The sequence below is a fragment of the Poecilia formosa genome, unplaced genomic scaffold, assembly GCF_000485575.1.
Source record: "Poecilia formosa unplaced genomic scaffold, Poecilia_formosa-5.1.2 Scaffold156, whole genome shotgun sequence".
Classification (NCBI taxonomy): Eukaryota; Metazoa; Chordata; class Actinopteri; order Cyprinodontiformes; family Poeciliidae; genus Poecilia; species Poecilia formosa.
Window position 1 is genome coordinate 1391296 of NW_006800095.1, and position 12949 is coordinate 1404244.

Here is a 12949-nt window from a genome sequence, read left to right on the forward strand (position 1 = left end):
TGTGGTACCAGTGGTGCATGCTGTTCAGTCTTCATGAGGTCTTCATAGATCTCGCCGCCTGCATACTCATCTTCCAGCCCGTATACCGCCGCATACAAGTCATCTTCGTCCTCAGGAACATTCTCACTATCACACACACGCACATGCACACACACACACACACACACACACACACGCACACACACACACAAGCGCACAAACTTTAACGAATCAAAACCATGCAAACCATCTGTCACAAGTAGGGTACCTTGTTGCACAAACCAAAATGTGTAAATTGTGAAAGGGTTTTGCAGCTACAGTAAAGTATTTTCTTTCTCATCATGCCCACATGCAGATATAAAAGAATGAAATCCCTCAGCAGGACAGCTCATGATTCAAATAAACTGGTCTGCAACACTGATGTGGCAAGAAACAAATACAAACATTGCAGTTGCCCCATGTGCTCTCAAAATTTTGTTCTTTTCTATCAATCACACTGTCAACAGCTCCCATTGAGAATCTTAATGGGGGTGGAACAGCTAGACTCAGCAAAAACGTGCCAAATTACTCATTTGTTTTCTCTGACAGTAAGAGGGAAACCAAGCAAAGCCTTTTACCAAACATGTGGGTGGCTGCAGACCCCCTGGAGAGCCCGGATGCAAGAAGCTAAATCTTCTTCTGAATGAAATAATCGCGCGCCATCAACACCCCCAAAGGGCCCACAGAGACAAGACTCATACGTACTCAAGCAGGTCCTCCAGGTTGTTGTAAATCTCCTCGTCTTTCAGGCTCTCCTCCAGCGGAAACGGCCTGGAAGAGAAGGGAAAGCAGGGAGACTTCAGTCAATAAAGGAGAAAAAGAGGAGCAAAAGTGACTTTTTATCTCTAAATGTAGTGATGTGTTTGATGAGATTTCTCAAAACCTGGACAAGAGATGAAATACTAAATCCGAAAACCTAAATAAAACTTAGGTTTTATTAACGTCTGGTTCTCTCTTGTGTTTCTTTTTGTTTGTTTGTTTTTACTGTTGGATAATCAAATTGTTTATTAAGAAAAAAATATTTTTAACTGGAAGTTAATTTCCAGTTAACTTCATTCAACACTGCTTAGAATGAAGTTAACTGGAAATTGGTGGGTGACTTGCGGCTGCAGTGTTGGCTGCAGTGTCGGTAAAGAGGGAAGGCGGAGGCGGAGGTGCTGGATGGAAATGAAACAGAGGTGCAAGCAGAAAGTAATTTAAATGTGTTTAAGAAATATTTACTGGACTTACTTGAATCCTCCTTGCTGTGCGATTGCTGTGTGGGAGAGCTTTGACAGAGTGTCCATAACCTGGCGAAACAAAAACAACCATGTTTCTGAATGAGTGTGTGAAATATCTCGATTTACATTACCATTGTTTTTATCATCTGTGCAAATAATACAAAATAATCTCAATAAACTGGACAGGAAGTACTTTTGTTTTGATATTTCCTAGCAGTAACTGTCCTTGTGATGAAACAATAGCTTAACAATTAGAGAAGGCCCCAAAAGTCTAAATTATGAAGCCGCAGTTAACATTTACAGATTGCTATGAGACTATTTAAGCTTATTTTAAGCTTATTTTAAGCCTATTCAAGCTTAGTGCAGCACATCAACTGTCAGAACTACTGTGGTCTATAGCTAAAATACTGGCTCGCTTTCACTGCTGATGATAGAAATACAACTCGAGTCTCAGATCATGTCAATTCACGAGGCTTTAAGGAATAAGTCTAAGAAGTCTTTAGTCTTGGTTTATGTAACACAGAGAGAGAAGAATCCAAAAGAAACCCATGACCAAAATAAAAAGCCCAAATTGAATCAAACTCAGGTCAGATCGACTTACAAGATTTTTGCCCAGGGAGCCAAACAGGCTAGGACCGCCTCTGCCGGGTGGATTAAAGAGCTCGTTAAATAAAGTTTCATTTAGCTCGTTATATTTTTGTGATACCTGTAAGATTTTAAGGGGTTTTTTTGCTTGTTTTTTTTTTTTTTTTTTGCTTGTTTTTTTTTTTTGTTGTTTTTTTTTTATTTAGTTCAGGAGGGATTAAAACTTGGAAATTATGTAAAAAAAAAAAAATAAAAAAAATAAAAAAAAACTTTGTGATTCTTGGCGAGAGAATGGCAGCTTCTACAACTCTGCCAAAGAACAACCACCCTGTGTGTGTTGAACATCCGTCTTAGCTGAGCTGAGACACAGAACAGAGAGAACTGAGAGAAAAAAACCCTAATCTGGTACACTGAGAGGTAACACAATGACCACAGTCATGTCAAGTCTCTCACTTTGACCTAGAAACAGTCCCGTATTAGAGTAATTACATCGCATTCCCCCCCGCTTCTACAGTAGTTCGTAGTTTTATCCCCCTTTCTTCCTCCTCAGCAGAGGGTGGATGTATATTTCCCGGTATTCTCAAGTCTAAAACTTGACAGGTCTGATTTTGCTTCTTCTAACAATGTGGTTGTCAACGATCCTTCTGAAAGCAACTGCTTCTTTTATTCAAGTATATAAATTAGAAATATAGTGCATTTTTTCATTATGCCTATTTACTTTGATCTGTGATGTGATATTGATGAAAAATACACAAACTCTCCTCATTCTTTCTCCAAAGTTCATAACAATTTGACTCCCTGATTAGGAAAGAGTTCATCCTTCTTATTTCCTTTCAACAGATTTTAAATTAAATGTATATTGAATGATTTTTGAAACTTTAAAATAGTTTAAAGTTGCATCTTACCAATGCTACAGGTGTCAAATTGTGAAATATTCTTTCACAATTTGCTTTAACAAGCTTGAACAGCCGGCTTGAAGAATGTGTGCTGGCTGAATACATGCAGGGTTAGGTTTGGTATTTCCTTACTAATTTGAGGCAAATATCCATGTGAATGCATTTCTTTCACAGAACTGTTCTTCAGCATAAATGGTGCCTTCATTAACCTATAAAGTTAACTAAGACACAAGAATAAAAACATGTCTTTGTGTTACAGGCCACTGGATAAATAAACCCTGTTTTGGGGCAAGTGGGAAATTTTACACACTAACCAAACTGATTGTTCTCGCAAAACTGGCACCCCACCCACCTTCCCAAAAGATCAAAACGCAGAAACTCATTTCAACCCTAGGGCCATAAAAAAAATCAGCAGAGTCTCACACAAACCATGTAAAAAGAGTCACACTATTCTCAGCCACAGGTAGGAGATATCAACTTCCCATTAACTGCATAGAAATCGACAAATACATTATATTATATATTTTTATTTGCCGCTTGTGCCCACACCCTTCCTGTTTTCATGATGCGCATCTGCCTAAATCTAAACTTGACACTTCTGTCAGATAATGCCAATTAAAACAACTACTTTGCTATCATTCATTTTACACACATACATATTTATTTTTTCTCTTTGAAAATCGTGCTATCACTGTCGTACTTTGTATGATGCGGTTGCCAAATGTCAATTTTTATAGAAACATTTATAGACAATTTTTGTGACTTGTGTACAAATAATCACATATCTTTTTCAAGTTGTGTTTTCAAGAATAACTGAAACTAGGTGGATTTACATTTAAAATACTTGTTCTTATAAAAAAATAAAAATAAAAATAAGAAACACTGGAAAAGCAATGTTGTTTTTCTTGGTGATTTTTAAATAAGATTGTGCAGACATTTATTATTAAAACCATATTCAGATGTTTTGATATACAGACATCCTGGTGCACGAGTTGCACTTGAATGCACCGTATGAAAACACCTGGTGGGAAAACACCTCCTGACAGCAGAGTCCTCTTGACAACATCATTGTTTAGTCTAGTGTGTGCTTCTACTGAGACTCCAACACCGTTTGGACAAGTTAAAGCAACAGGCAGAGCTGCAGGGAGCTTTGCTTGTGCTACAACTTATTTAGTTTCACCTTGAGTTTTTTTAAAGCAAATAATTCAATCCAGCGTATACCAAGTTGAAAACTGCTGGCAAAAAGTTTCAACTCAGTTCATGTTTATGTCTTTTTTTCTTTCTTTCTTAGTTCAAAGCAACTTCAGACAGAGATGCTGCCATGTGATTGGCTGATTCGCAATTTGTGTTAATGAGCAATTTAACCTCCTAAATTATACTCACTATACTGTGAGTATAATTTATCTTAATAAATTGAATTTTTTTTTATTTTTATATCATGTAATTAAATTATTCAGCTTCAGACATTTTTCTAAAGTTAATTTAAAAACTCACTCTGCATGAAGGCAGTGAACATTTGCAAACAAGTATGTGTTTTTTTTATTATTGTTGTTGTTGTGATCTAAGTTAATCATTTCAAGTGACAAGTTACTCAATACTTATTGAGTCACTGAATTAAAACTCAAATCATGAAAGTGAAAGAAGCCACGGTGACAGCCTCACGCACATGCGTGCTCTGCAGGAAATGGTCACGTTACCTCCAACTCACACCCGTCCGTCACACTGTGTGTCAGTACGATGAAAGTTGGCGCACACATATCGGCTTTAGATATGAAACCCTTCGTATTAGTTTCAGTGTGTCTAAAAGAAGCTGTTATGACATTTTAAAGTGTGCAAAAAGTGACAGTGATAAAATCAATTCTTCCGTTGTTTCCCGTCAAAGTTTACTTCATTGAATGAGTGCATGGCAGTCATCAAAATAATAATAATAATATTATTAATATTAATAATATTTTCATCGGACAAAAAAATAAAATAAAATCCACCTATGCAATTCTCCTATAATTATGTCTCTGTGCTATAATTCACATTTTCTCCAATTCCAACTTACTACTAGACACTGCATGAGAAAAAGTAAAGTTTAGCTCATATTACTATTATTATGACGTTTTCCAGAAGTCTCTGGCATAGAATAGTATTAAATGTCAATAACCTGCATTACTATTTGCTTTATTCAGGGGGTTTGGATTTACAAACATGTTTTATAAAAACATAAACAGACATCTGACGGCTTAGAACTAACAGCCTGTCTAGCCGCAGTTTATGTCCTCTTCCTGTGTGAATAAATGCTGCGGCTTTGGAGCACACAGGTGTACTTGAAACTTGAAAGAGTCTTGAGACCAGCTTGAAAACCTCTTTAAAAAAAACAAAACATTTGTTTCGCTACAGGTTATTAAAAGCAACTAAGCTCTTTTTCAACCTAAAGCAAAATAAATATTTCCCATGGATGCAAAATGGTTTTAAACATCAGTATTGTTGCTTTTAAGTATTTACAGCCTTTTTATTACACCGACTTAGCTCCTAAACGTAGGAGCTAAGACGTTTTACTTTTAGGAGTTGGTACCACAACTCTTACTTGAGTAATATTTCTGGATACTCTGCACACTGTTATTAAGTTCAATAAATGAAGAGAAAGAAATTTCAACTCAAGATGCACCAGATATAAATATACAGCTACAGTTTATGTCTGGATGAAAATTCTTGTTTGAACACAAGCTTTGTTCTTCTGATGTTAGTTTGTACATGCTGAGCCTGCCGAGGCATTTGATAGTGAAAAAGACAACACACACATACCACTGTGTTTGTTTCACAAGTTTTATATATTTAAAAAAATGTACATTGAAAAGTGTTTCTTCTGTCTTAATTTGTTATTTTGTAATTTATTTGTTTGTAATCTTTTTTTTTTTTTCATTTTTGTAAAAATCTGAACACAACTTCATACTGTTTGTCTCTCTATTGACATCATTTTTAAATTTTAAATTAGATGTTAGATGCTTTTTACTCTTACTTGACTAATATTTTTGGATGGATACAAATTACTTTTACTTTGGTAAAAGTAATAAGTTGAGCAGCGCTATTCCTACCTGAGTAAATTTGTTGGGTACTCTATCCCACTCTGCTCTAAAGTGCTTATCCAAGAAAACTGCTGCAAGTTTCTTAGCATTACAAACTTCGATCTGATCATGAATGATGAAAACTTTTTTCTGACTGATTTTAAATCTTAAAAACAAACTGCTCTCACACCAAGTTTGTCTGGTTAAGCCACATGTGACTTGCAATGCAAACCCAGAAAGTTAGCTGACGTCCAACCGCCTCGGTTATTGTGGCCTGTTTTAGTAAATGCAACTTCTACGCCGAGGGCAGTATGAAAAAGGATATTTTGTTAAATAAATCTTTTTTCCTGCCATAAAGTAACCTCCAGAAACAGTCATTTCGGTTAACTGTACAGTTTAGCACTTGTCTCCACTTTGAAGTGTTCACTCAGCTTTGGTCAGGTATGCTGTTTTAAAAGTGCTAATAAGTAAAGAAGTCTTGGTTTTTGGTGTATTTGGACATTGTACCTCCTCAGTTTTAGTAAGTGGAGTGGTACGATTCTTAAAACAATCAAAAATTTGCATTTTGTTTTTGAGTACCCACATTTCAGATGGTTTGTTGTCCCAATTAGTTAATTGTATTTTCAGTTGTATTGAAAGTTTGTCTCTGCAAGGTTGTTTTCTAAGCAGGCTTAAAAATTTCCCACTTTAATTTATAAAATAACAACAGGAAGATAAATGCTGACAGTTTAAATGGAAATAGAACGTTTATTTATTGTATTTTACTTTGCTGATTTGCAACATGATCCAATTGTTATTTTGTCTCAAATATTCTCTCGTCACATGTAACTGGTGCATAAAACATGAAATGAGGATCATGTGGAAGTATTTGTTGTCGTGCAGAAAAACAGAAATGTTGGTCTACCACAGGCCGACCTGGTAGAGACAGGAAAATGGCAGAAAACAAATGGAATTTAAGTCCCTTTGCAAACTTCTGCGGCTACCAAACGGACAGACGAGGCACCATGGAGAAAACTAAGATTCTGTTATGGCACATGAAAGCGAGCGGCTAAGAGCAGAATGAAAATGATGCAAATCAAATCTCCTTGTTCACTTTGAGACCTACAAAGAAAACCTTGCAGATCAGGCCAGACTTTGCGGAGAACGAGGGGAGATTTACTTTTCTGAAATCATCAAAAACTGTGGGGACAACTCTTGTTACCACAAAGAAATGAACAAACCTTCCAGTTTTTATCTTGCTCTTTAAACTTATTTCTTCATCGAAGTTTAATGAGTTTGCAATATTCTTTAATGGTAAAGTTCAAAGCATCAAAAATCTCCACAACACAAATACCTTTGCACCCTGTTGCACATCTAACTTTGACACATTTCACATCTGTCTCTGACAAAACAGTCAAAAATACTGTTCGGACTCCGTCAACATGCTGCCTTGATGAGTTACCGACTAGATTCCTAAAATCTGTAATGAACAGCTTGTTAACTACAACTCGCTCATCTAGTCAACATCTCACTTCAGACTGGAACATTTCCAGATCAATCAATTTGAGACTCTGTCTCTCTCTCTTGAACGTAATAATCAGGGATAATATTGAATTCAGACAAAAATGTTAACAGCAATATTCAATCGACAACATAGACAGTTTTTTATAATCTAAAAAACATTGCTCGGATCAAAGGAACAGTGTTTAAACCAGACTGAGAACGATTAATCCATGCTTTCGTCTCCAGCAGGAGGCTCTCACTTAGCTCTCTAAGTGAGCTCTGATACGGCTGCAGAAAACTCAGAACGCTGCTGCAAGAGTTCTTACTAGAACCAGGAAATACGACCATATTAGTCCAGCACTCAGGTCTCTGCACAGACTTCCTGTCGCACAGAGAACTGACTTTAAAACAGCTTGTGTATAAGTGCTTTCGTGGTCTAGCGCCAAAGCACATTTCTTTGCCATATGAACCAGTTCAGACTCAACGTCAGGTAGTGGTCTCCGGCTGGTGATGTTGCATTTCAGTGTTTTGCTCCTAAAATCTAGAACAGTTTGAAAAAGTGGGACATGACTTGACTCTGACAATCTTTAAATCAAGGTGGAAACATTTCCTTTTAGCTGTGCATGTGGCAGCAGAAAGCATTTTATCTACATTTTTTTTATTTCTAATTTAGTTGAATGCTTTTTCCTTGTATTTCATTTGTTTTGCCTTTGTCTGTGTTTTTAATATCTGCTTTTAATCCCTTACTCTTGATATTTCTGTAAAGCACTTTGAATTGTGTTTTTACACACAATGTGAATAATAATAAACGTGCTGCTTTGTCTTACCTGTTAAATTCCTGAATCAACAAATTTACTTTATTTAAGATCATAGGCACCTCAAATTCAGCTTGCCACCATCATTGTGAGAATGCTTACATGAATGACTGCATGTATTGTGAAGTGCTTTAGGGATAAAGTGCTATGCACAAACATGTCTTTAACCATTTACAAATTGTCTTAAATTGAAAGCAAGTTAGAAAAAACGTTAGATTCTAGTAAGACCAAAATTAACAGAGTCAAGTCCAGATAAGCGTCAGAGATTTATGCTAACCCTAAAGAAAAATACATATTTCTTATGTTAAAATAAGTATTAAGAAAGATGTCCAATTAAGAATGAAATGTGTTTATTTCAAACTTAATCATTTTCCTTTTTTTATTGTTATTTTAGGAATAAAATTTGACAACACCGAGAGAGAGCAAAGACTTCTCTCTTTCACCTTTAAGACGAACAGGCTAACTGAACAAGCTAACGGTCTCTCAAAATTCCCACTGAAGACATTTACAGTCTGTAATTTCCTCAAACTGTCCAACCCCAAAATGTGTCACTTAAGATTAAAAACGCAAAGAAGGGGCTACTTTATTTCATAGTGAAGAAAGAAAGAAATTCCTTTTGCTTCTTCAGTTCTCCTCCGCAGCCTGGAGCCTTCATGCTGCTGCATAAACTCATTGAAGCAGCCTGCAGCGCAGCTTGTAGTAACTCGGAGGAATGTAGGTTAGAGAGCTCTCATTAGATATTCAGCAGACTAATGCTCAGTCTATGGGCACAGTTGGCACAACTCAAACCCGAGTGGATTAGACCGCCTGAGATTTACGATGTTCTCTTGTGAATGTTCAAAATAAGGAAGAGATTGACCACTTCTTGTTTAGCTGTACAGCCCTTTCTGGGGCAAATCCAACTCAATCACACAGTCCAACCTACGGAAACCCATATTTCTATGCTACAGAGCAATCCTTTTCCCACCGCAAGCATGTCCACTTGATGGATAACCCTTGAACATGACTGAGATTATGCAGCCCGGCTTGCATGTACTGTACATATTTGCAGAGGGCACCTCCCCTGTGGGATTATCAGCAGCCAGATTAACTGGAAGCTTCTTTAGGTCACAACACACTGGACTGAAGAAAGGAAAGTAACAGGGATGCACACAGCTCAAACTAAATTATTCAGATTCAGGGGCAGTCATAAACTACATTATATCCTCCAAAACTTAATAGAATTTAAAAAAAGATCAAAAGTTTTAAGACTAAAAAGTATTTCAAGTGTAAAATTCTTAGCATGTTTGAAGACTTCGACTTATCACTAACAATAATACAGAAGACAAAAACTACACCATATATTTAATCGCAGTGTGCAACACTTCAGTCACCAAAGACTTTGAATGCGGTATTTGGTCAGATATATTTCAACAGTGCATGCTCCACATAAGGATAATATATTTGGCCAGTATGGACACCAGCTGTTCTCAATGCGTCCACCTGATGTTGACATTATGTGGCTGAGAGGCTGAAGTTACAGAGATTAGTGGGGGAATTGGTGAATAAAATTTAGGAAAATGTGGGAAAACTAATTGATATCAGCGAAAATGTAATTTTAATACAGAAACATTACATCATAGTTTGGCTATGACATACAGAATCATGAGGAAGACTGCTGCCAAAAATGCTGGTTGTTTATAGAGTACTCCATCCAAGCATTTTATGCAGAAAGTTTAGTGGAAGAAAAAAAACGCTGATACAAAAAAATGCACAAGCAACATGGATAACTGCAGCCATCAAAAAATTATGAAGCAAGCCATATTCAAGAGCTTGGGGAGATTCACAAAACCTGGACTAGAGGTGGTGTCAGATCTTTACAAAGAGAGGCTTCCAGGACATGGGCTGTAATGCCTCCTTCCTGGTGTGGACCCACTCCATCACCATTAATGTTTAAGAACACAAAGGACTGGACTGTTGCTTATTGGTCCAAAGACCTCTTTTCAGATTTTGCATGTCTTTTGAAATTTTGATCCTACAAACTGAAAGAAAAACAGAGAGGCACAGAATCCAAATTTATGAGATCCACGGTGAAATTTGCACAGTCAATGATGTTTTCAGGAGCAATGTGATCTGTCCACGCAGATTCCCCAACAATGAACATGAGCTGACACCCACAACTGAGGCAACCTGGACTTCCTTATTATCTCAAAAGCACCACAAGGCTGGTCACTTTCATCCCATGACCCAATAATGAATATATATAGAGTCTCAACCACGTTTTAGGTGCAAATAGTAAATGGAAAAATATTTTTCAACTTATTCAATATATTGACATTTTTTTCCCCCTCATCTTATGCAGTAATTTAATTTTCAGGAAAAACTGGATTTGGATTTTTATAGCTGTAATCATCAAAAACCTGAAGTTAACCCTTGAAACACATCACCCTGACAATGAATCTATAACACAAGTATGAATTCAATCACTTAATTCAATCACTGAAAATGTGCTATGATAGTGAAATTTACTAAGATGGACCTGCATCACAAAAACCCAATAGGTGAAGGCTTCAAAACATTCAAAAAGCTTTTTCCTGAGAGGCTGCACATGAATGTTTGTGCTTTGGGTAAAAAGTTGCTCTCAGGTGCTCTCAGCTAAGGAAATGGAGAGAACAAGACGAGTCTCAGTCTGTGCGGTTTCTTCAGAGGTGTTACACTTGGCTTTTCAACTGTGAACAGGAGTCACTCTGGTAATAAGGCAGAGAGCAACACTGACATGCTGACCTGGTCATGCACTCTGAACCAGCTATCACAATAAAGCACAAGCAGAAAAGGCAGAAAATCCTTCAGAAGTGTGTCTGAGTAAGAAGCGGCAAATGGCTGCACAACTAAATCCTTTTAGTTTCATATGGGTATAATACACAAGATTATGACAAGTTAATTAAACACATGGCAACATTTACAGAAAAATACTATTATTATCTATTATTAGCCATGCTCTTTAAATGGGTATCTCAAACTGCTTTTCATATAATAAGATCTTCAGACTGTATCAATTTATAAAAAATGATGAGGAAGATGGAAATACAAAAGCAAATATGTAAGACAATTCATCATATCAGATGTGATCAGGCGTGAAAAAATAATTTGTTTATGTCGGCCGCTTGTCCATTTTCTTCAAATCAAATCAAATTTTTTTTGCGTAGCATCCTTCAGCAGTCACCAGTTCTGACATTATATGTATTATAAGATAATTATACAAATGTGTGAGAGTTAGACACAGAGGATATAAATATGCAAAATATCTGGAGGGCGTCTTTTTAATCTTACTCCATAGAAAAATAATACACATTTTGTCGTCTTTTTCTCAAACGGTGATACGTTTGTAATATTTTTAATGTATGATCATAGAGGAACAACCCAAAGCAGTTTTACATTTCTTAGCCCAATTGTATTTTAAAACATGAACTAGAAAATATAATTATCTAAAGTCAACATTTTTAAAAGATCCTGTGGTCTATGATATCAACATGCAATCTGAGACAACTAAAGAGCGGTAGCTAAAAATCACAGGAGAGCAGCTATAAACATAAAGTAGAGTAAAGTTGAACTCCCCATGTTTCGAATACAGACTTCCTCAGAGATGCAGCAATAAAAAGATAGGATAAGTGGTTGGCTCACCTTTCCAAAATCTCTGACATCAAAAAGGTCAAAGGCTTCAAATAAGTCACTTTTCTTCATGCCGAACACATCACAGCAGGAAGACAGGAACGTCCTGATGTTCTTCAAGCACAAGAACTAAAAGGAGAAGACAATCACATTCAGCAAAAAAAATAAACACTTTTGAAAATACTGTTCTGCTTTGCATTTACCTGAAATTAATTTCTTAAAAATGCATGCTTACAAATGCAAGCAGTCGTTTATTGTAGATGTTTAATTAAACTGTAAATTTTGAATTCTGAAGAAAGTTGAGCTTGGTTTCATTTCATTCAGCAGAAGTTTCCTGGGAAATTCTTCACCATATACTTGACATTTATCTCACAGTTTCTGTTGCTTTATGAGTGACTTTGCTTTCAAAGATCTCTTCTGAGTTCTGCACTTCCACAAGACCATCACACTGAGTAATCAAGAAAATCAACATAATCATTTACAGCAAAGGTAATTAGTTACAGCTGAATACAAGTAATTATCGTAAAAAAAAAATCCTTATGTTAGTTAGCCTTATGCTAGTTTAGGAACAAAAATAAACTTAATAGCAACATGAAAACATATTTCTTGAGAATAATCTGTTTTGCACAGATTTTTAGTGTTCTTCTATTTAATGACGTGATTTGAAAACTTTCTTCACATTAGACCCACAAAGAAGGTGTTTGGTTTCCACAACATGAATCAGAGAAGCAGTTAGTTAGGCGACTAACTGCTTCTTGACTCTCATCACTCAGTGTGAAAACCACATTTCCCTCTCTAATTTTCTCTTGTTAATCTGGTCACTCTAAATTATGTGCTTACACACTTAAGTATACTTCAAGGAATTACTGAAGTTCTAGTGCAAAAATCTAGAACCATGTGCGAGGAATAAAGTCCTCACACATTGTTACACATTGTTATTACTTGACCCTCATTTTTAGACCTCTGCTGCAGTTTTATTTTTAGGTGTTAGACGAAAGGAGGCCAACAAAACAAATCCAAACTATATTTGAGGTTTTTATTCTTTTTTATGGGAAAGCTTTGTTCAGTTTTCCTTTAATTTTTCAGTTATACTCTACCTTATGTTGGCCAGCTATATACAGATGACTCAAAATAGACCAATATTTGCAAATTTAATGTAAAAAAAGAAAAGAGGCATGATTATTTTTGTACGACACTGAAAATTAAAGAAGACCATCACTCCATCACTAACG

The 12949-nt window shown here is 36.2% G+C and overlaps 1 protein-coding gene across 2 annotated transcripts in view; it reads right to left on the minus strand.

Annotated features, from left to right (window-relative positions):
* Positions 1-12949, minus strand: part of LOC103146350 (guanine nucleotide exchange factor VAV3-like) — a 59581-nt gene that overhangs the window by 41138 nt on the left and 5494 nt on the right. For both annotated transcript variants that reach the window (XM_007564225.2, XM_007564226.2), the window contains exons 2-5: positions 11730-11846; positions 1249-1307; positions 724-789; positions 9-126 (exon numbers count right to left, since the gene is read on the minus strand). In XM_007564225.2, the coding sequence (XP_007564287.1) occupies positions 9-126; positions 724-789; positions 1249-1307; positions 11730-11846 (360 nt within the window). The remainder of the gene's footprint in view (positions 1-8; positions 127-723; positions 790-1248; positions 1308-11729; positions 11847-12949) is intronic.